This window comes from Mytilus trossulus, chromosome 12 (assembly GCF_036588685.1).
Source record: "Mytilus trossulus isolate FHL-02 chromosome 12, PNRI_Mtr1.1.1.hap1, whole genome shotgun sequence".
Lineage (NCBI taxonomy): Eukaryota > Metazoa > Mollusca > Bivalvia > Mytilida > Mytilidae > Mytilus > Mytilus trossulus.
The window spans coordinates 7,382,669-7,407,944 of NC_086384.1; the positions used below are offsets into that span (position 1 = coordinate 7,382,669).

Genomic DNA, 25,276 nt, shown 5'->3' on the forward strand with positions numbered 1-25,276 from the left:
TGATTTAACAAGTACGGAGTTTTTGTTTATTGAAATCACTTTTGTTTTAATTGTATAGCACAATTAATACCTAAAAGCCAGAAAATAGGCACGGCTCTTATTTAATAACGACAGCAACCGCTAAGAAACAAATTTATTTGCTCGTATAACGGATATAAATTAGTCTAATGTATGAGCAGGAAAAGTGGTATGGGTTTTTCTCATTGGTGGAAGTCATACATGTATATTAATCTGTAGTTGCTGTCGTCTACATTTGTTCTCTGTCAGAGAGTTGTCTTATTGGTAATCATTCCACATCTTATTTTATTTACGAATGTATTTTGTACACACCAAAATATAAATCACAATTTATACTATGTAGGAAAGACAGAAACAATTTCAATACAATTCAGTTGATATTGATCAAGCAAAAAAGCTGTACCCACTTTTATTGCCATTTACCAAATGATACAAATTCCTCAATTGAATAAACATATTATAGTTATTTAACGATAAACCTGAGCTTCAGTCTATTATGTTTTGATGTGCATGCGTGTTTCTAAGCATTCCCAAGTTTCAATGTCAATTACTGCTGAGAAACAATTATCGGTTTTGAGTTTTCTGCATGGAAACAAAAGCGTTTTGAAAATTTTAAGTCGTTTACTTGCACAGGTTAATATAATGTTTACAGTTTTGTATCAAATATAATTAAAAGCAAATAATTGTGTATTGGAAACAACCCTAGAGTAATACTAGATGTTATAAATCCAAATATCTAAGTTATGACAAACAATATTTACCAATTCTGATCAATTCACATTCGACAATAGAATTAACGAGCTTGAATCCATTATAGATATTTTACCAGCATCATGGTAACAAACACTACAACACTAAATAAACAAAAAAAGTGTTTAAGGTGGTACCTAACACTACAGGGAGATAACTCTGTTAAGTCAGCTTAACATTTTAGTTACGTTGTGTTGTAAAAGGAATATTAAGCTTTTCAATGATAAAAATTGGTGTTTGTCAAACTGCTATATTACCATCGTAATTTTTTGGACTTGGTTCAAAATTTTTGATTTTTTTATATTTTTGTTAAAGGATCAAAGTAAATACTTTGACAAAATTTTATGAAAAGTAAACGAGCCAAATTAATTTTAGTAAAAGTGTTGGGTACCACCTTAAGTGTATTGTAATTATGTCAAATAATAAGTCTGTTACATTGTATGTTAGTATGATATAGGTTAACGTGCTTGCTATTAACCTACAGTGTGTGTCTTTTCAATTTGTCTGTCTCCTTACTTTTAAAGTTTGAACTCTTTGTTGTCGATGAAAAGTTTTTTGTGGACGAAACGCACGCACGTCTTGCACACATGATTTCAATCCTGGTATCTATGATGAATTAATTAGTATATGTTTTTTAAATCCTAAATATAGTAACAAGTTTTGTCTCCTACGAGAACATTTACTTTTGTAATAGGTTTAAATCTTTGTTTAATATGTTGTACATATTCTGGTAAATTGAATTCAAATTACTTTTTTCCCAAAGTTTTAAATAGTAAAGTGTTAAATGATCAAGTAGTTTACCTGTATTACACTGCATAAATCTTTTTAAACAATCACGCATAATATGAAGGAATCGCATGATTTCCAAGGGGAATGAGACAATCATACACCAAACGGTTATAATCTTTCCACTAAAGCTCTTAGCATCTCAAAATCGGAGTACGCTTTATGTAAACAAAAACATTACATAATTAAGTTTCTGTATCAATTTTGAAACAATCTCGCTATTTTGGGAAAACGTTTAGTAGTAATATAGTAATCAAAGGTACCAGAATTATAATTTAATACGCCAGTCGCGTTTTTCGTCTACATAAGACTCATCAGTGACGCTCAGATCAAAATAGTAATAAAGCCAAAAACTACAAATTTGAAGTAAATTATTGCTAAAAAATACTATTTTTGTACACATGACAGGTCAACCTAAATCATATAATGCTTCATTCGCATGTCAGGTATAAAAAGGCATAACAATTAGTTTTAAAAAAATTAGGGAGACTTTTACTTTTGTCTTGATTCTTTTGCTGAATTTGACAAAAAGCGTTTACCGACGCTTTGGAACATGTCTTAAAAGTACAAAGTGGTTTTGATCACTGGTCCTCTTTCATCCTACACATTGCACTCATGACAAAATAAAAGCAACAGTAGTATACTTCTGTTTAAAAGTCATAAATCGATTGAGATAAAACAAATCCGGGTTGCAAACTAAAATCGAGAAAAACACAACCACTACTAGAGGAAAACAACAGAATAACAGAAACAATGAAGTGCCACAAAAACGAACACTTACATACACAAAAACAAAGTTTTTGATAACAGCTGCCGTATGAGGTAATCTAGTAACTTTAGTAGTCTTTCAAATATACATAATATAGTCATAAATTCTGATGAGGTCGTTGATTTTTAATAACAAATGTTTTATTTCTACTTTGCTTTCAGATATAAAGACTATGGTCAAGCAGTTCGGCTTTCAATAAAGTTATACCTTTACAGTGTATTAGAAAGAAACGTTCGGACATAAGGTATATGAACAAACTTTTGTTTCTATCTATTACCTTTGAATTAACAATAATAGTTGTTTGTCTATTTGGTTATAATTATTTTCCTTCTCATTGGGGATATGGAACAAATATAGAGCCATATGAATCACCCGCCAGCGTCTAGTTTACGATGCATTATAATCTGACCTTGGTACAGTTAAGGATTGCAACTGACTGTATGAATTCCCTTTCCAATACAACTAATATAAGTAGATATGTTTTAAATCATTGATAATATGTTTGTGTCAAGGTACAGATGTGCTAAAAACTCGAGAATATCAAACAACTTCTTGTATGGCTTAAATAATGTCATGAATGCTTTCTAAATCATAGGATCTCAAACAGAATTTTAGATTCGACAAAGCAGAAAAACATGTAGAATTTGAATCTGTGAAAAGGCAGATAGACAACCCGAACATATATCACCAAACAAATTTCATTGTAAAAATGTGATAATAAATTTTTGAGGAATAACTAAGTATAAAACAAGTACAATGTTTACCAATGATAATCTTTTAATAAATAAGGTTTCATTTTCCCATTTTTAGACTTAATGTTGTTTTTTGTTCCAATCAACCATTTTTATTTACATATCACGCTGCTGTGGGTCAGAAGAATTTGCTATCGTAGTGTCATGCTGTCGTATGGAGAGTCATAAACATAAAAAATTAATGCGATCTTGCATTGAAAACTCCCAGCAGTATTAAAAACGACGCCAAATAATGTTACTCAAATTAATTAGCGTCTAATATAGTTCATGTAAAACAAAATTCTACTTGGTGAATGTCATGTAATTGGTAGAAAGTCATACTCTTGAGACTCGGGAATAACGATCTTGTCATCGGCATGTATTCTCGGCTAATTTCGTACAGATGATTATTAGTTGCAGACTTGCAATGGTTCTATGTCTAAGTCTTGTCTGAAAATTTTTGTTGACTCGTCAATACTTGACATTTATTTGACATGTGAGTGAGATCTATTTTATTGTTTTTATTTTGATATTAAAAATCACCCAAAATCTTTTTAAATATAGTAATAATCTTAATGCTTAACTCTTTTAACAGTCCCAGGTCGGAGACTTGTTATTACGTGGTTGTTGATTGTTTGATGCATATCCTATTTGTTTTCATTTTATTTTTTATTCTGCGGTTGATTTTCTCATATGCATACGTTATGGCGGGTCTTTTTGTAGCTTTATTTGCGATATGAGTTTTGTTCATTGCTGGATGCCGTGTGATGACATCTGGTGGCTGTCTTAGTCTCATCATTACACATCCTTTCTCTTATATTGTTTGGATTGTTTATACAATATTATGGGCATTGTGTGAGATTTTATTAAGATGGATGTACATCTACAATGTTGTACTTATGTTAATAATTGAGTTTTTATAACGCTCCAAAATATAACCTTTATGTTGTAAGAACATTTTCCAATGAGTTCTTCAGTGCTCTTAAATTCTTTTATTTTTTTGGGGGAAATAGGTTAGACTGATTGATTGATTATTTGTCTTTAACGCCACTTAAGCACTATTGTATTATTCGAGAACTACCGACCTACGACAGGAAAACTAACAGTACTAGTCATTCATATTGGAGTACCTAACACTTGAGATTCTAACTCACAACGTAAGAAATGACAGGCTATTGATACAGTCGTTAATACTACTAAGTCACCGATTACCGTAAGAATGCAAGACGTCCATTTAAGCAAGCTAAGACACTCACTTTCATGAACTTTAGTGTACTAATTCAACAGTGGTACCAAAAATAAAACAATTGATGTGACTTAATCAAACGTTTAATGTATAGGAAAGTATCAGCTGTCCCACCAGTATGTGACAAGTGTTTTCCTTGAAACGTTCATCGAAACTACTCAAGGTCGAATAAATAGCACATGTCAGCGCGGCAGAACAACATATGACCAAACTCTATATTCTTGCTTCACCAACTGGTATACATTAAAAAAATGTATATCATCAATCTTGACCACTGGAACATGATTGAAACATTTTTTCCACGCTGATCTTCACAGAACCTCGGGGTAATACACGCGATGTACAATAGAAGGGAAGCACAATGAATTGGGTTCAAAGTTTTGATCTCAAAGTTAGAATCTATAAACTAGACATGAATTCACATCATGCGTAAGATCCAGTATTTCGAAAAGAATCGGCGTTGGAGTGTTTGTTGCTTAACCTTGAAAACAAGTTTTACTAGTTAAGGTTAAAACACGGGTTCATGATTGAAATATATTTTCACACTGACATTCACAGAAGCTTGGGGTATTGCACGCGACGCATTATAGAAGACATACAATAAAAAAACAGATTTAGGTTCAAGGTTTTATCACAAAATTAGAATATGTAATCTACAAATAAACGTACATCAAGCGTAAGCTCCAGTTGTTCGAAAAGAAAGAAATTGAAGTGATTGTTGCTTAACCTTGGAAAAGCCGGGGGTTTAGAATAATACCCTGTTTTCTAAGTCATTGATGGAATAAATTCTACGAATGATGGACAACTTCATTCAGATTACTCCACCTTAGTCCGTGTGTTATTCTGTTTTAAATACTTCGACTTAATATCATTGTTGATTCTGCATCATGGCATATCAGTTACATAGTTAAATATGTTTTTTTAATGCCATAACTTAATTAGTTTCCTGATTGTAGCAGCCTAACATAGACTTCATTTTGACAATTTTAAGCAAATTGATAAAAGTAGAACTAGGTTTTTACATGGAGTGATCAAGTTCATCAGTTTTTATCTTCAAACCTATGAATACTTCATTGTCCAATAGGGACTTGTCATCCTCTGTCTTTTTTGTATCCGTCAATGCTATTGTTATATAGGACTGTTTTTACATTATCAAACCCTTATCACATCTAATATCAAGTATATATCACAATCTGCACGATCCTAAATTCGATTTTATAGTCTCTTTTTAGATAAATAATGAAATACCATCACTAAACAGTTCATTGGCAACGTCCATTTTTAGTTGTGTAAAAATCAGATAAATTATCATTCTGTTAATGATACTTCTCTGAGAATAAACGAGATAGATAGTGACCTTAGTAACATCTGTTAAGGACTGAATAATTGTCTGTTTTTCCCTGCCTGCATGTTAATGTATTTTCTTAGCTACGTCTTTAGTAATTTGCTTTTAGAGATAAAGGATAATTCCGTCATCGGAAAACAGGTTTTACTGTAAAACTCATTTGATGTTTCTCTTTTCGTTAGTCAATTTTTTTTGAATTTCAAACTTTTAATTTGTGAAATACGAGCATGTAGATGTAAATAAGTACTAGTTTGATTGCTAAATTATTGACCTAGTGTGAACATTTTCTTTGTTTTCAAACTTTCGTCTGAAGATTTCTAAGAAATTAAACATGATTACCTTCTAATGACAAGTAAAAGCATGATCAAACGGATAAATACCCAAACGACAAATGTAGTTAAGCTTTTTTTTTATGCATGCTTCATTATCTATCGAAACTGATTGTTTATTTTCTTTATTCATTAGTCAAAACTTATTTTGCATTCAACATATGCAAATAAATCATAAAATTTTCTGGGCACAAGACTCATTTGTAATTTGGGATATTGAAGTCCTCATATAACTTCATGACAATTATTTTATTGCATCGCGGCTTCCCATGGTGACCCCCGGGTTCTATAATGTATATTAATGGTCTGAATGTATTTACACAAAACCACTCTCAACATATGTTTGTGTGAAATGTATCCTGTAGTTGAACATAGGCAATAATCAAAATCTAGAGGGGAAAACATAAAATAATTCAACGTAACGAGACGGAGAACAGAACAATGGGTAGATGTGTACGAAATAAACTCATCATATATACCAGGACTAAATTTTGTATATACGCCAGACGAGCGTTTCGTCTACAAAAGACTCATCAGTGACGTTCGAATCCAAAAAAGTTTGAAAGGCCAAACACAAATGTTCATCCCATGAACAATTTGACAGTTTTCTTTTATTTCAAAGATTGTTGTTGTTTCATCATTTAATTTCAACTGATAATACAAATCTTTGTAAATAGACACGCAGGATTATGCACAAGCAAAATAAAAAGTTCGTCCAAATCCTAGGCGTTTAATTTTGCACACCTGACGGGCGTGAAATAAATACCCAGAGTCGATATATACGCAATTTGTTTGGCTAATATTGTCTTAATAAATTTCAGTACAATTTTTCATTACGTCAATTGGAATTATCTGCCTTATTTATTATCTTTATTGAAATTATCTCCCTTATACCATTGACTTAATAAAAAAAAATAGTTGCTTTATGGTTCTTATATTTTTTTTTTTCACAGTTTAACATTAAATATCTAAAATATATTTGCTTGATATTGTCCTAATATTGAATTTGAATATAATAATATTTAATATAACACAATCAGGATAAATTTGTTACACAGTGTGATATTGGATCAAGCAGCCAGACTGTGTAATACAATTGAAATGGAAAAACACGAATGTATCAAAAGGGTAACAACCCAACCAAAGAGCATACAAGAGCTCAAGATCTCCAATGGGTCTTAAATACAGTGAGGACATCCTGCACCGACAGGTTCGATGAAACTGGGTTCTAAACAAATATATTTATCAGTTCTGAGAAAAAGGGTTTCACCATTAACTCCAATCCATATAATTGAACCAAAGTTCAAAAAAATACAAGACCATAAAAGGCTACATGTAAACGTTTCTGACTTGATAACGTCAGGTCAAAAATCGCGGTGGGTTTAAAATGTTTTAAGAGATCTCATTCCTCCATCATACCTCTAGACAATGTAGAATGAAAATAAATAACAAACATATAATACAACTGACTAAGTAATTCAAACCAATATTGATACAAATAAATCAAAAGCAGACGCCAACACATACTTTTTTAACGGAAATTAGACGAATTCGGATAAATATATGTATCTCGATCCACGGTCGAAAACAAAATATGCGTAGTTTTATCTTAAAAGTTTGCAACCATGAAACTTCTTTTGAATATTATATAAATGAGATGTTAAACATTTTTAAATTGGACAACAACCAACCATTTCTTAACCATATAAAATATATTGTGATCTGATACCTGAGGAAAATGATTTATCTCTGGCATTATTGGCCTTATATCGTTCTTAACTGTTCGGCCGTTTTAGAAAAATCAATTATCTTTTGATTTATGCTTAATATGTGCGAAATCGAAAAGGCAGATATTATAATTATTATATTTTGATTGATGTTGACATTTTAATCTATCAGCATTTTTTTGCTTGTCCATGAAAATAATGTAGCTGTCATTTCAGTGGGCGCGCATGAATATTGTATTTGATAAAGAAAACCCAATATTACTCCTTGTAAGGTTAAAGACCTGGATCTTTTACTGTCTTCTTCTTTTATCATGTCTAACAAAACATACATCATTTACTAGAAGATGTTTTAATTATGAGTAGTAATTTCCTTTCTTCACTACATTAACGTTTTAAACGAATTTTGATCAATGTAATCCGATGTTGCGTAGCTATACAAATTGGTAAAGTTAATGCGCTGTATAGTTGCAACGTCGATATATGTTTTACTGTCCATGAATATCAAATAAAGTTCAAGTTAATACTTAAAACAGTGTAAAAGTACTATTTGTTTTTTAAACCCTTACAATGAAAGCAGTCTTCGGAAGCTACGATTTCAATAACAAGGAAAACGAAAAAATAAATGCAAGAATAAGTTGGTGAGCAGATGGGGAATGTTCGAATTTTTATCAAGCAAACAAAGACAAAGTGAAAATAAATGTAAATACTCATTCAAGTACAAAATCAAAAAGATCTATTAGATCTTGGTAGGAAATAAAAATTATTTAAGAATATTTATCTACGGTCAGTCTTCTCCCCTCCTTTTCCTCCGTCTATAACATTCCTTTTCATTCTCCTTGAATTGTACTTCTATTATTCATATCAAAAATAAAACAAAAAAGGAAGCACATTTTAATGATTATTTTCTTCCTTTCCTCATTCAATATATACCTATTTATTGATTATATCAAACTAATTCAGAAGAATTATGCATTTTACACATGATAATGTGTTTTAACTGAAGTTAAAGTAAGAAAATTGGTTCCCTCTACATATCCATGTATATCAATAGAAGATTTATCGTGTGAATCAACAATATAACAAAATAGCAACAAAAATTGAGGGATATACATGTGGTTTCCATGAAGGCTTCCTAAAATTATATCAAAACGATTTTAACATCGGTTGAAGATAATACTGTGGTTTTACAGTAAAATAAAATTCAATAATTTCACCCAAACAATTGGTATTGTAAATAAATTGTCGATGCATTCACACCATAACGAAGTGAGAATGCTCAAAAAAAGATATAGTTCTTAGCATAGCCACTAATTTCTTAATCATTTGTTCTTCAGGGTGACCTCAAATGTACTAGAATAATCAAGCAACAGCATCTCAGTCCCACAAATTTAAAAAAAAAAACTTATTCCCTAAGTCTCAATCCAATTTAAAAAATATGTATTTCAATAACACATGCATATATTAAGGTGTCATAATGTTGAATTTGCTGTAATACTACATCATATATAAATCGAAACCTTAAAGTTTGAGTTAGATGTTTATGTGACATGCAAGTCGAGTTTACAATGACTCAATTATCCGTCAGTCCTGATATTATTCTCTAAGGCACGTTCAATTACGAACAATGAAACCATAAATGTTGACTGAAAGTGATCATCCATCGTAATTCAACATGATAACAAACAAAATCAAAATTATATCATTCAACAATAATCAGTAATTGGTATCTTTCTGTGATAAACGACCCTTGGCGTTACTTCATATCGTTCGCTTAATATAGTCCAGGTTCGAAAACACATATCCGCAAGGAATAGAATATTTATAACAACCGCCGGAACAATTTTTTAAATATTTTCCCGAAATTGGTTTCGTATACAGAAATTTTATCAATAAATGCAAGTGCTTTCAGGCCAATAATTGGTCTATTTTCAATGTTTTTTTGTACTTTTCTATATGTGGTATTAAATATTTAACAAGTAAAAAGAAGTAGGACTAGTGTGTTTCTGTCATGTGAACTCTAAACAGAACAATATCTATTAAATGGGGATATAATGTTTACAAGCTCGAGGCTGTAAGCAAGCATTAGCGGCGATTCTATGAGAATATGTAAGGCGTGATTTCTTTAAAATAGTCAACATGTTGTTAATACTATGAACAATCGACTGTTTTCTCCTTAAATTTTAACGACTCATTACGTTGCCGATTAATCAAGATTATCTTCTAATCTCAGCACTATGTGTTTTTCCTTTGTGTGGCTCTTTTGATCTACGATCTGTGATTCGTTTGGCTTTCTTTGTTGTTGCTATTATGCTGCTTCATTGCTGTATACCAACAATTTGCATTTGTTTATATCCAAAAACGTTATTCAACAGCTTTGACAGCGATGTTTTGATACTGATATGCTTTAAAACACATTTACTAAAAACGGAATCTCCTTTGAAATAATAAGAAATCTAAATTATTGAAGGCAGAGATGGTTTGAATAAATATGACCATTACAAAATTTAATAATGTAAGTTTTCGTACAAATAGCTTGCTCATACATTTTTACTTATTTATACATCCCTGGAGTTCATACGTTTGGATTGAAAAGTTTCTGAAGTGGATCTGGCTCATACATTTTATTTTATTCATAACAGATGTCATCGGTGGCAAAGTGGTCTTGATAGTGTCATTTCAGTTATCTTTAACCTGTTAACTCTGAAATTGTGAGTTTTAATTCGGGTTGTGGCAGGTGCGCTAGATTATACTCTGAATTGAATATGATAGCTAGTTTTTTTGTCGAAGATTGGAAGCTCTCTGTAGGCTTCCATGTAAACAACTTTGTACCAATATTTAGTTAAAGTGTGTCCAAAGTCGAGTTAACTTCAACAATTAAAGCATTCAAACATTCCGTAAACAAATGACTAGAATTTAAAGTTGCTTAATAGACATAAACATTCAAACATTCTGGACTCTTAAATACATTTCACGATATATACTAAGTATGTAAGGATTTGATAATATTTGCCTTGTTCACTGTTTATCTTATCGTTTGTGTCATATAATTGTTCTTGTTCTCTACAATTAAAATGTTTAATTCTTTTTTAAATATGCTTATCTAACACGATTATTTTGGGGTTTTTTTAATTCACATAATGCACTTCGGAAATGTTTCATATAATAATTAGCAGTGGAATATAATTATCATGAAAACCGATATTGTATCCTGTACGTAAGATGGGATAAAATATTGTAAAATGTCTATATATCACGGCACATTTGTATCTAAAATTGACATTGTTTCAGTCACGATTGGAGTAAATGATGAGACACACATTAAAAGATACAGTTCAGACATGCTCTACCAGTCTCGTTTATCCTAAAAGCCTTATATACTTATACTTCAAAAATAAAACCAAGACATAGATATTATGTTCAATATCTGACATGAAACATATTCTGTCTGTTGTGTTCAACAAGCCATCTTTTTTATAATCAAATACTTATTTTTCTGTACGTAATGCGTCATTAGATCGTTTTTTTTAAATGTCATTTTAAATTTTGTCTAGTGCGTTTTTAGCTTTCTATATTCATTAACTAGTGCAACGAAATTTTGACACAAAATATATAGAGTTTTTAACGAAAAAAATCTATCTGTCAATTTTTATTTAACAAATTCAACAACATATATTAAATCACAGGATTGCACCATTAAAGCATTTTACGTCCAATGAATGTATTCAATGTCAAGTATTTTCATCTGGCATTTGCTGCGTAGGGTTGTGACAAGGATATTTTCTTCATGTTTTGGTGTCTCTGTTTCATTTAAACGGTTAATTTTTTTTTGTTATAGTATTTAATAATAATGTTGTGATCATATCACTTTGAAACGCAGTTAATATGATGTTATATTGATCACTTCGTATATACAAAATTATGGTTTATATAGCGATATATGTGTTCACTGAACATAAACATATGATCTCCTGAAGTTAATTCATTCTCCGGTTAAAGATTTAGTTAATGTAGTTTTAAATAAAGTTGTGGTCATATCTACCTTAAACTTATTTCACATAATTATTTTAGAAGTACTTTTTTCAATTTGTATTACAAATTACGAGTTTGTTCGAATACCACTGAATGTAAATATATAAAAGTGCTAGTGTGGCGTGTTAACGTATTGGCAAATGTTTTGTTTGTTTTATGTTTATTTTGAGAAAGATGAGCATGCTTTTAACTAAAAACATTATTTTGGAGCTGGTATTTGTAAATACTGCTAATTCAGAAATTTTTGAAAGGTTTTTATTGTCGCAAATATTGAGGCTGGTTATTTTTTGCAAAGCAATACTACACGCCATTCAAGTTGTGATATAACTATCTGTATCGGTCATTTCACAAATGTCGTGTATGCCAAAAGACGTAATGATAAATGTACGTAAATACTTCTGAAGGACAATATTCATTTCTATTAAAATGTCTTTCTCAGAATTTTAGTCTTTACATGTAAAATTGTATGCAATCTTTTAACTTGAGACTCAATATTATACCTTAATAGGCTAGATCAAATGATAATAACTTGATGATAACAAATTAAGAAATAATAGTTTCTCTTGTCCATAATTTGTCTGGCGTATTTTGATTACAGGATTTTGGTTGGCTCTTGATATTTTCTTCTTTCTTTTAAGTAAGATAATCATACTTATTTCTCAACACGTGTACAATTAAGGGATATACATAATACGGGATACGGTATGTCCTGTCTCTGTTATTCTATCTTCAGATTAACAAGCCAAATGTAAATGGTTTTGTTTTGCCATTATCATATTTACCAATAATACTATATTTCTAAAGATGTGAAAGTACCAATACGAAAATTTTTATCAATGGTGCTTAAAACCGAAAGTAAAGATTTCATTAAGTGTATAACAAAATGTTTACGCAAAATATTACTAAATATATTATGTGAAATATAAATTACTTATTAGCATGAAAAGGAGAGCCAAAAGATGGCAAAGGAACATGCAAATCCATCGGTTGAAAAAATAAACTGATAATACTATTGCTAAAGACCAACAGACAAACAGTAAACAAGACACAACATAGAAAAACTAAAGACTGAGAACAAACCCACTTAAAACTGAGAGTGATCTCATGAGATACGGAAGGATAAGCAGATCCTGCTCCAAGCCACCTTACCTTTATCTAACGTTTTGCAGCTTCGTGCGGTAATATGTGAACAGACATTTGATTAAACTGCGTGTGCAATTATCACCCCAAAAAATATATATTTTTCCTATCAATGCTGATATATAATATTAAATATAATAAATCTAATTATCAATAAAAGTATACGATAAACGCGACAGGAGTATTTCAAAACGATAAGCGGGACAGTAGTATTTCAAAACGATAAACGCGACGTAGTATTTCAAATCCAATATTTTTATAAGGAAGCGACCCATCAAGCTAACAAACAGATACTGCTTATATTCACATAAATTCCAAAATGACATGTTTCAGGAATACATTTCATCCAGATGAAGAATTTATATTTTTGCATCTTTTAGTAAAAAAAAAACATTATTTTTTTTTTTTTTTTTTTTTCACATTTTGCTTTCAACCAACTTTAACGTGATATCTTAACAGTAAGGAGTATTTCTTAAAAAATCACTTTATCACTGTAAAGCTTTTAACAATGGCTTTTAAATGTTTACAAAGTGGTCTTTCATTGATAGATTTCGTATTGGCATTTCAGTATTATAACATATATAAGAGGAATAAATTATGATCACGTGAATGAAATGCGGAATTGCAGTTTAAATGACATGTATATATACCAATTACGTTTTGAATTCAGTTCATCAATGGTCTGAAGTATATATCTGGTTTTCTCATTTCTTTCTAACCAAAATTTTGTAAACGTTGTGTCGCGTTTGTTGTTCTTTTTCTAACCGCTACAAAAGTAGAAACAAATACATCGTTCGATAAGTCTTTACTGACCCTGTTTGAACTTTCAATAATGCATCCACATGTTGTTGGTAAACAGACTTTTTACAAGTGTAGAAACGAAAACTTCGTTTTATCAGGTTGAAGTAAGGAACAAATGTAGCGTTTGTACTAACAAACGACGAATATGTATAGTTTGTCAAAGTTTACGTAAACTTTGCAAACGTATGTTAAAAAGAAATGATCAAAACATGTGCGCGCTAATCCGTTTGCATCGTTTGTGTTAGAAAGAAATGCACCCATAGATTTTTCAACTGATTTGAGTGACATTTTTCAGTTTAGTGAAGTTAAAACGCGCTGTATATGTCCTTAGCTGAAGTCCTGGTGTTCTTAATGGGTTTCAGAACCGTATTTGTAGATACCGTAGATTGATGCCTCTCCCTTATCGCTTGAACAATTTTTTTCTCTAGGCTATTAAATATAGGGTTTTATCGGGTGATACGTTTCTTTTTAAGCTAACAGCGGAACACATAACATTCTATATACGTGGACGAAAAACATATGTGTAATGCTATATATGTACATCACGAAAATAGAAAAATGGGTGTTATATATTCGATACAACATCTAAATCTGATCGGATATCAAGAGAAGTGGTTCGTGAACGAATGTAGATCGGTAGTTTTGATTCATGTGCGACTTCCATTTTGATTTGTGAACGAGGCTTCTATTCGTTTATGTGAAGGTAAGAACAAATACTAAATTATCATTTTGCAAATAGGAAACTAACACTGCTTCGTAGTTTTTAGACTAAGCTTTGTCGTTAGTGAAAATGTTTCGATGATATGCTTGTTGTTTCTAACACCTAACACATTTTAAAATATTGAGTACTAAATTAACATGTAGGCTTCCCTAACACCTTGCTTCCTTTTTTATGTTTTATACTGTTTGTCTTGATTAGACTAGAATGAATGTTTCAAATCGAAAAGGAAATTTGAATAACCAATTGGAATAAGATTTTGCACGTCCTTTACGTTGTTTTATGAATTGATTGATTGTTAGAGCGGGCTATAAGATAAAACTCATCTTTCTGTGGGTGTTATACGCTGTCTTATTGTAAGTTCAAAGAGTGTATGCGTGGTATGGGTCTGTACATAAGTTTCCATGGATATTTTGGATTTTCTTTTACCTTTTCTATGTTAACATATAATTTTTTTTTATGGTTTATCAGTTGACACAATCACCTTGCTTATTTTAAAGTGATTCCTCTACATGTAATGTTTAGTCAATTTTAGTTCCAGTTTTTTTACCTTTTCTACCATAACTGTGAGTTTAGTTTTGTTTCGTTTAAGATGATCATGACATATTATTTGAATTATATAGATTCAACTAGATATAGGAAGATGTGGTGTGAGTGCCAATGAGACAACTCTCCATCCAATTAACAATTTATAAAAGTAAACCATTATATAGGTCAATGTACGGCCTTCAACTAAACTGTAAAGGGAACAACTAGCTCGAACAAACTTGAAGAAACCTCTGTACCAAGGAATCGAAATACAAGCGAAGGATTTTAACGAAACGATGCTTATCGTTAAATTAGTGAATTAGTATAAATATAAATTTGTCCGACTAATTTCTGTGTTTTTTTGGGGTCTTTTATGGACAATTGTCTCATTGGCAATCATACCACATCTTCTCTTTTATATTGGGTGTAGAAAATGTCAACGCTGAAATCAAAAGTATCAATATGAGAAAAGAGAGAAAGACGCTCGAAAAAGTTAAAAAGACTAAATAAAGGTTTAAGTATTTACCTTTACATATATTTCAAATGCACGATGGAGTGTTTTAACATCTGGCAGAAACAAAAACTTAACATGGACTCGTGTTGTCAAAGTAAGGAAATTGTTTAAACCTTAGTACGTTGAAAGTAGGTTAAGGAACAATTGACAATATCAATAAGTTTAAATGCTCCTTAAAACTGTGTTCAAATGAATAACCTTAACAATGAATTATGTTATTTCAAAAAGTGTTGGGTTTTTTTTAAGAATAAGATTGTCTATTTTCGACATGAATATCAATTATATGGTAATTTTTTTAAATTTCCTGTTACAAAACTGAATTTTTGAAATCCTAAGGATTTTTTATCCCAGAAATAGATTACCTTAGCCATATTTGGCAAAACTGTTTTGGAATATTGGCCCCTCAATACTCTTCCACATTTGTATTTGTATGGCTTTATAACTTTTTGATCTGAGCGTCACTGATGAGTCTTGTGAAGACGAAACGCGCGTCTGGCGTATTAAATTATAATCCTGGTACCTTTGATAACTATTTATTGTCAGTATTTGCAAATTGTGCATTATTTTTGAGTTGTTGACAGGTTGACCCGTTCACATATAGGTCGGAATGTTTTCTTCATATTATTTGTTCATTTTTTTCTGATCACGATTTGAAAATACTTTACGATTGTTAGATAAATTGGTTTTACAACCTAAATGCACTTAAATAAGATCAAACTTATAGACAACTTTTGATGCATTTCTAGAAGAACAAATCCTAATCCTAAACAACGCTGACAAACTAAAAATCAGTAAAAACACTTGTAATTTAAACAAATCCGATGTACGTTCGTTTACAAACCACTTAAGACTAATAGCAGACACAAAAGCCTTATAAAATATTTGATAGAGAACGAAAGTTTGAGTGTATTGTCATTTACCTTATTTAATTAAACAAAAATTATATGATGGAAGCCTGTCAGAAGTCAGGAGGCGTCAATTGGTCGGCAGTAGTCTGTTTACGCCAACTTCGTTTTCCCTTTTCTAACTACCCTTATGTTTTGGGTACTTGTTTCTTATGAAGGGTGCACGCTGTATAAAAGTATTAATTCACTTCACATAGAGGTTTTTTTGTGAAGTAGTCAAAAGTTAATTATACCTACCATAAGTCTTTTTCTCATGCAATGGACTAGTTTTCCAATATATAACTTCAAAGCGATGTGTACAGGTTTTCATAATTTTGACAGTGGATATTAAAGTCAGTTTTACCTCATATTTGCTTACGTCTTCTAAGATGTCATCTAGATTGACTCAATGTCAATAATTTGTCATATTGCAGAATAGAAAATTGTAAAAACTAGTAGATCAAAAATTTCCGTCGGAAATATATAATAACTTACTTTTTCGACATTAAATAATCCAAATTCGAAAAAATAGAAACCATGAAGCCATGGACATTGAAGCTTGCCTTCTATTTAAACCGCTGTAATGTAAGACTCAGAAGCTATTATTTCAAACATTGTTCCAAACATTTATATATATAACCTCATACAATCATTGATATAAAATAACATTTATTGTTATTGTTTATAAATGCGTGTAAAAGACATCTTTTGCATTTACTGAAAGATAAAACCATGAAAAAAAGCCTAAAAAATAACCTACACTTTAATGCTCTTATGAATTATACAAGATATTTATTTCTAGTTTATTAAACACGCTGTTCTAGTTAACCGACATAATAGCGTACCGAAGTCATCTGTTTGTGTATTAATGATACAAAGAATGATTTACTATGATAAACGCATTCTTAAGATCATTTGTTACAAATCATAACATAGTGTCACGCGGTGAACTAGCTTGGAGACAGTCTAAATATTTGTCCATTGCGATAAATTTCACGTAGTTTAACAATTAATTATGCTGCTAGCTTAATAACACTATGGACACGTCGATCACTTCCTTGTTAAAAAATCGGTCTTTCAAGACATTCATATAAAAAGTCGTTTGGGGGCGAATTAACTGAATACGTATATATTAATTAATATCAGAAAACTTAGTATATAACATTAAAGCAGAGTTCACTAAGGCATTATACGTGTGTTTAACTCAGAACATCTATGAACAATCGGAACAACTGATATCATTGGCAAACATTTTAGGTGAAAACCAGCTACAACAGTTTCTCGCTTATTTTGTTTTTTCACTTATCATTGGTGTGATTCTATCGGTTTTAGTTTGTAACCCGGATTTGTTTTCTCTTAGCGATTTATAACTTGAAAACACCGTTATACTACTGTTGTCTCTATTGAAGGCATAGAAGTAGTGTATATCAATTTCTGTTGCCTCTATTAAAGGTATATAAGTATTTTATATTAATTTCACTCCGTTGTTATAATATATTGTATTTGATAGTTCTATGAACTCCCAGCACTCGGATAAAGATAGACCGTTTGATAGATTTTTTTCTTGTGTCACACTTTACTCATGTCTGTGTTTTATTCTTAACTTCGGAATGCATTTATTTTTATAGTCGAACTCTTTCTTCTGGTTTGTTATAACTTTTAATTATTCAAGTCATCGTTTATATTGTCTTTGATTAAAACAGAACTTTTTGAACGTATAATTCACCTTTCTATGAAATGTTATCTTACGATAAAACATTTCTTTTATTTTTAAAAATACTGTTTTCTATTTACACATTTGAATATCGTGTCTCGTCTGAGTGTCAGATCCTCTTCACGTATTATACATTACCAGACTTAACTTGACTTCTCTTTGACGTTTCCAATCGCCTTAACTATCGAGTGTATTCAATACGGAATACTTTAAGACAGTCACAAACTACTTTGTCAATCAAGGAAAACATTTAGCAAATAACAGATACATTTGTATGGTATTTACAGAAAGCTTTGTAAACATCAAACGCAATCAGTAATTTATCAGGAATGTTTTAGCTAACTCCTGCTGACAATTAGTGAAATCTGTAATGAATTCATCTCTATCGATGAATGCACGTACATTTTAATATTAACCTCTTTTCTCTATTATATTAAAAACATATCAGTGCAAAACTGCTGTTTTATCTGTTTTATTGGGAGTGCACCCCCATTTCTTCTTTTATTCGAAAACATTTATCAGCATGCATACGGAAAAATTCTTTAAAAGAAAACGTGATTTCATAAATTACAAACCACATAAAATGACAGCCTTTTATGATAGCAATATGATTATTAAAAAAAATATTGAACAAAGAGGTTTTCCATTCCCTCAAAACGTGTGTGTTACACATATTATCTTTTCAGTCTTTTAACTGAGCATTCGCTACAACTTTCGCTTCAAGTAATAATTTAGGCGGAATTTAAGAAATTGTTTAGACTAAACTGCACACAAAATGATGATACATATTTTCGAGTATATTCATTGTTTATTGCCTTTTAGTAAGCTGTTTTGCATGTTATAAGTAATGAAATATTCTAGTCACATCGGCTGACCATGAGTTTTACAGCTGGCGCTCTTATAATAGACAAGTACTAGTATTTATATAAGGTATATGTTGGCATTTAGAAGACAATAAATAGTGTATCGTTTAAAAGTTAGGAGAAGATGACAAAAATGGAGCAACACGTACCTCAATAAAAATATTGGTAATCGCAGACGCTCGTCCGGTTCAACAGTGATAAATTTGCCAATCTGCAGTACATGTTCATAAAATTGAGAATGGAAATGGGGAATGTGTCAAAGAGACAACAACCCGACCAATGCATATACTATAATATTTGATTTAGATTGAGTTAATTTAAAATCAGTTTCGTTTTGTGGAGGTTTTTTTTATTATTTTTTTTTTGGAGGGGAATTGTTTATTTCAACTCTATCTTCAATATCCATCGCAGAACGTTGATACAAAATTATTGAAATTCTATTTCGTCACACTTGAAGTTTCTTTTGTTGGCATTATTAATTGATCTAATACATTCGAAAACGAATGTAGGTCAACAAATGTAGACTATCGGTCTTAACCATGCCCAACCTATACAGTTAATGATCTAACAGCTCTCCTGTTGCAACATAGGTACACATAGAAACAAATAAGAATTTGATATTTCTCGAATATAAATACATCACGTTAATCAGTGCATATTGGAAATTCAAAGACAAAAAGTATTATTCACTGGGTCCACAATGTTTGTCAGCTTGTGCTTTATTTGGCCTTTTGAACTGTTGATTTGTGCGTTATTGGTCAGTATTTTCTAGACGAAACGCCCTTCTGTCGGACAAGATTTTAATCTTGGTACTTTTTAAGCTTTTTAGCTCACCTGGCCAAAAGGGCCATGTGAGCTTATGCCATCACTTGGCGTCCGTCGTCGTCCGTCGTCGTCCGTCTGTCGTCGTCGTCTGTCGTCGTAAACTATTTCAAGAATCTTCTCCTCTGAAACTACTAAGCTAAATACTTCCAAAATTTAACTGAATGTTCCTAAGGGTATTTTGTTTATAAATTTTATCCGAAGTTCTGATCTATCAACAAACATGGTCGCCATTGCTAAAAATAGAACATAGGGGTCAAATGCAGTTTTTGGCTTATATGTCAAAAACAAAAGCATTTAGAGCAAATCTGACATGGGGTAAAACATGTTTATTAGGTCAAGATCTAACAGCCCTGAAATTTTCAGATGAATCAAACAACCCATTGTTCGGTTGCTGCCACTTAATTGGTAATTTTAAGGAAATTTTGCTTTTTTTGGTCATTATCATGAATATTATTATAGATAAAGATAAACTGTAAACAGCAAAAATGATCAGCAAAGTAAGATCTACAAATAAGTCAATCTTACCAAAATTGTCAATTGACCCCTTAAGGGGTTATTGTCCTTTAATGACAATTTTTCACAATTTGTTCATCATATTTGCTAACTTTAAAAAATTTTCTCCTCTAAAACTACTCAACCAAATTCAACCAAACTTCAACTGAATGATCAGTAGGGTGTATAAAATAAAGTTTGTGTTTTATTTTCTATTTCATCAAAAATCATGGCCGTCATGGCTTAAAATAGAACACAGGATAAAATGCAGTTTTTGGCTTATATCTCAAAAACTCTAGCATTTAGAGCAAATAAGACAAGAAGTTAAAGTATTTATTAGGTCAAGGTCTACCTGTCCTGAAATTTTTATCCGAATTGGGTAACTGGTTTTTCAGGTATAATGCCCCTAAATTGATGATTTTAAAGAAATTTTGCAGTTTTTGGTTATTATCTTGAATATTATTATAGATACAGATAAACTGTTAATAGCAAAATTGTTAAGCAAAGTAAGATCTACAATTGAGTCAATTTGACAAAAAATTGTCAATTGACCCCTTAAGGAGTTATTGCCCTTTAAAGACTTTTTTAACAACTTGTTCATCGTGTTGACTTACTTTACAAAATCTTCTCCTTTGAAACTGCTGTATCAATTTCAGCCAAACGTAGGCTAAATGAGTTTCAAAATATCTAGTATAAATTTTATATTTTATGTCCTTGTATGTCAAGAAAAATAGCTCCTACGGCTAAAATAGAACATAGGAGAAAATTATTTATTTGTTTCGCTTTTGAAGAAAAAAGGACGATTCAAAGAACATTTAAATAAATTGAAAAGCCAAAATAATCATTGATGAGAGATTTAACCAAAACAATTAAGGTGAGCGATTCAGGCTCTTGAGAGCCTCTTGTTTTGTCATTTTGAATATATGATATATAAATGAATTAGTTTTATTTAAATAAACTACATAGAAGAATATAAAACATTAAAGTTTAAAGTTAAAACCCGTTGATGTATCATTAGACCATTATACACAAAAAAAATACTGAGAAAGAAGAATAACATATGTTTTCATTGAAAGTTGCGGGAATAATTTACATGTTTATTAAAATTACAGCTGGCCGTTTATTTTCCTCGTTACTGTTGTTATATTTAGCAAAGTTTATTTTAATTTTTGTTGCTGAACTATTTTACTTAGTATATATTTGTTTCATTACAAGCAATAAAGAATTATGTTTGAGTGATAGTAATGGAGGGAAGTTTCACGAGCACGATTTATGAATTTGGTTACCCTAGCAACAAATATATGACATTGGACTACTTTAGTTTCTATTCTTTTGGGGGCTTTTATACGATTTTTATTTGCATTTGCCTGTTTTACCTGGACATGGAGAAGCTTAATACATACATGCGTATCGTAATTAAATGTTCCGTATGTTTATTCCAAATACTAAAGTATTGCTTAAAATGATTGAAATATAAAGATGTAACTTGAAATCAACAATTACAATTTTGGTAATAAAAATTAGCTGTAAAAAAATAATGGAGACCTGGAAAATATGGAACTTTTAAGACAAAGATACACAATAATATATTTGCATGTTTGATGATACATGTAGTTTATATTCATTTGTTAATCAAAAGAAAATATTGACATCCAATTTTTCGTATTTCAGAAAATAAACAGAAACAATATGACAGATGCAACGGAAGAAGATGATAAGCGCGCTGTAAACATTGCAATAGGTCTCATGAGCGTGTGTTCCTTAGTAGGCGTAATTGGTAATGCCCTTGTACTTTATGTATTTTCAAGCTTCAAGCAGAAACTGACATCAACCATATTCATATTAACACTAGCCACAACAGATTTTTTAACATGTCTTGTAACAATACCTTTCACGATAGCCGTGGAAGCCCTCGATATGAGATTGGAATATGATATTGTATGCAAAATGTATTTTTTCCTAATGACTACAACTGTTCCGTTTTCTGCCTTTGTCATGGTGGCTATTGCAGTTGATCGTTATTTGTGCATCTGCCATCCATTCAAACATGTCATGACAATCAAGCGAGCAGAATACATTGTTGCTTTTCTTTGTGTGTTTGCCGTTGTTTTGGGAGTTTTGTGTTCTTTAAACTACGGAATGGTTGATAGTTCTTTGCAGATGAATTCAAGCTCTATCAATAAAACAACGGTGCTGCCATTTGATGTGTCGACAGATGCCATGGTGAACACAACTTCCAAAGATAATGCTACCGTTCCAGTTATTTTAATACCCGATTTTGTGTGTTTACCAGTTCAAGATTACGAAGATCACGCCTCTTTCTTTTACATATATCAAAAGATATACTCGTCGTTTTTTGCGATATGTTGTCTCATAGTGATGGTTCTGTACGCTATGATATACCGATCTGTTCTCGCGAGACGTAGACAAAGATTAAAAGTTGTAACCAATCAATGTTGTGGATTCTGGAATGCCTTGCCAAATGAGGTAGAACAAACTGAGTTTTCAACTCTGAATACTCTTAACAATGAAACGTCATTTGGAAAGTCGGAGGTAGAGAAAAATAACAAAGCCGTTCAGAAAAATGGAAATGATACTTCGATAAGTGATAAAGATGTAATCATAAAACCGGGTGGACTGTCACGAGCCAAACTTGAGAAAATGAGAATGGCTAATATAAAAACTGCTTTCATGCTATCAATAGTCACATTAGTATTCATTATTGCGTTCTTGCCCTCCTGGCTGGTTGCGTTGAGAGTTTTCAACATGAATCCGGTGGTTTTCTATTTATTTTTTATTTACCATAACGCAAATCCTGTAATTTATGCCTTCATGAACAATGCCTTCAAAACGAAATTAAAAGAACTATTCAGCTGTAAAAGGAGATAGATGAACAATGCGACGAATAACATGTTGTGTCGCAAGTGAAAAGAATTATATTAAAATTCATAGGTATCAGTTACTTCGGTGAAAAGGTGGACGATTGTTCGCTTGAAGATTCAGTATAGAAGTTTAGGAATATATAGTAACTGACCGTGAGCTAAAATAACATATAAGAATTGTTAAAGAAATGAATGATATGTATGAATATGTATATAACAAGTTTAAAAGGGTATAACACCATTATGTATATGTATATATATACCCAGACAAAAGCTTATCATCAAACGTAGTTATTTCAGAAGTAAACATGTATGAAAATAATTGCTTTTCTTCGGTTGTTAATTGCAATTTTATTACACAAAAATAGTTTTGGAGTACACTTATTGCTATCATAATCCAGGAAAACATCATCTAATTTTAGCTATCCTTTTTTACGTTGATTTACAAGGTAAATTTATTTTGCTTCTCTGAAAAGGCTTTTTGCTTATATTGTTTTTCACTGGCAATTGACTTTGTTTGTTCGTGTTTATCGCACTACAGTCATTTGTTGTATGCTTCTTGTCGTATAACAGTCAAAGCCTTATCCTACTTTTATATAATCAGTTTCAGAATTTTTGAACAATTTTAAATAAAAATAAGACGTTTGAATAAGTAAAAATATCTGTAAAACATACTTAAAAAATACCTTTAAATGACACGACTATAGTCCTTGAAACGATAGAGCATATATATCTAATTTACATTTGCCTTTTTTGCATCCCATATGCTAAGCAAATCGAGCAAAATTTGGTACTAGCTTATATTAATTAGATAGGTTCAAACTTGAAGTTGTAGAGTCTTATTACCATCGGTCTTTTGTAGACGAAACGCGCGTCTGGCGTATACTAAATTTAGCCCTGGTATCTATGATGAGTTTATTCATATTGCAAAAGATAACAGTGACGAGCGTTTTGAATTTCAGGTTAATAAACATAACATCAAATTTCAATTTAAGAAATTTCACTATTAAAATCACTTGCGTTCATCAACTTCCAAAATAAATTAAGATTTTCTTCAAACACGATCGATAATTTAAAGATGAAAATGTAGTTAGATCAAGGATAAGCAGCTGCACACAAGTTTTGCTGTATAATGTTTTGCTGCAAACTGATTCAACAATTATTTGTTTTATAAATTTAATTTACTTGTTTATATATTAAATCAAGGAGTGAAGGTATAATTGAAAAATCGTCGATTATCAATCAAGGATTAAAAGGGGAGTATTTAATCAACTATAAGTCTCGATACGGCCTTCGACGCTAAGCAAAATTCATTCCGTATAATAATTATAAATAGCCCTGGAATGACTAAATATGAAACTATTCCAAAGAAAAACCATAAGTTCATCACGATCTATCTTTTCCTTGATATTCAATCGGTTTATGACTTAAATAATTATTTCAATGAGAAAAAGTCACGTATAAAACATTGAAAATTTGATCACGTATTTTATCGTGTACACATAAACAGATGATCGATATTGCGTTTAAAACATTGGAATCTCTCTGTATTTGATAACAGTTTTACGCTACTTCTTCAGATTTTATTTTTTCAATCAACATATTAACTTAAAAAAATATTATATACATAAAAAGTAAATTAACAAATACCGAAATCGGAGGAAAATTCAAAACGGAAAGTCTGTTATAAAATGATAAAATCAAAATCTCAAACATATCAATCGAATGGATGACAATTTTTATGTTCATGGCTTGGTAAAAGCATTTTTTATGTAGAAAATTGTGTATTGAACCTGGTTTTATAGCTAGCAAAACCTCTCACTTGTATGACAGTCGCATAAAATTTAAACCATTAAACTTTTGTTATCAGTTTCTGTGCAACTTGAACATTTTGGAGCATGTCATTTATTAAAAAAAATCTTATTAAAATTACCGATTAAATTTCTGATTTTAACCGAAACATTCGTCCTAAGTTTTGAAATGTTGAGCATCAATGATGAAAGTGTTGTAGATAAAACGTGCGGCTGACGAGCATATTTTAATCCTGGCATCTATGATGGGTTTTTATCGCTATCTAGGAATTGCCGATACCTCACCATTATGTGCGACACTTGACTCAAAAGTTTGAAGCACAGATACATTTTCCTTTGCGTTGTTATACAAAGTTTTCTCTTGTAACGTCAAC

At 31.0% G+C, this 25,276-nt stretch overlaps 1 protein-coding gene across 4 annotated transcripts in view; it reads left to right on the forward strand.

The window, feature by feature from the left end:
- The window catches only part of LOC134692936 (orexin receptor type 2-like), an 86,954-nt gene that overhangs the window by 53,401 nt on the left and 8,277 nt on the right, over positions 1-25,276 (forward strand). For 2 of the 4 annotated variants that reach the window (XM_063553579.1, XM_063553580.1), the window contains exon 2: positions 2,485-2,567. Coding sequence is in view for 2 of the 4 variants with exons in the window: in XM_063553577.1 (XP_063409647.1) it covers positions 21,899-23,098 (1,200 nt within the window). In the remaining 2 variants the exon portion in view is untranslated. Of the gene's footprint in view, positions 1-2,484; positions 2,568-21,880; positions 23,770-25,276 lie in introns of those variants that run through there. The other 2 variants (XM_063553577.1, XM_063553578.1) reach the window with 2 other exon arrangements.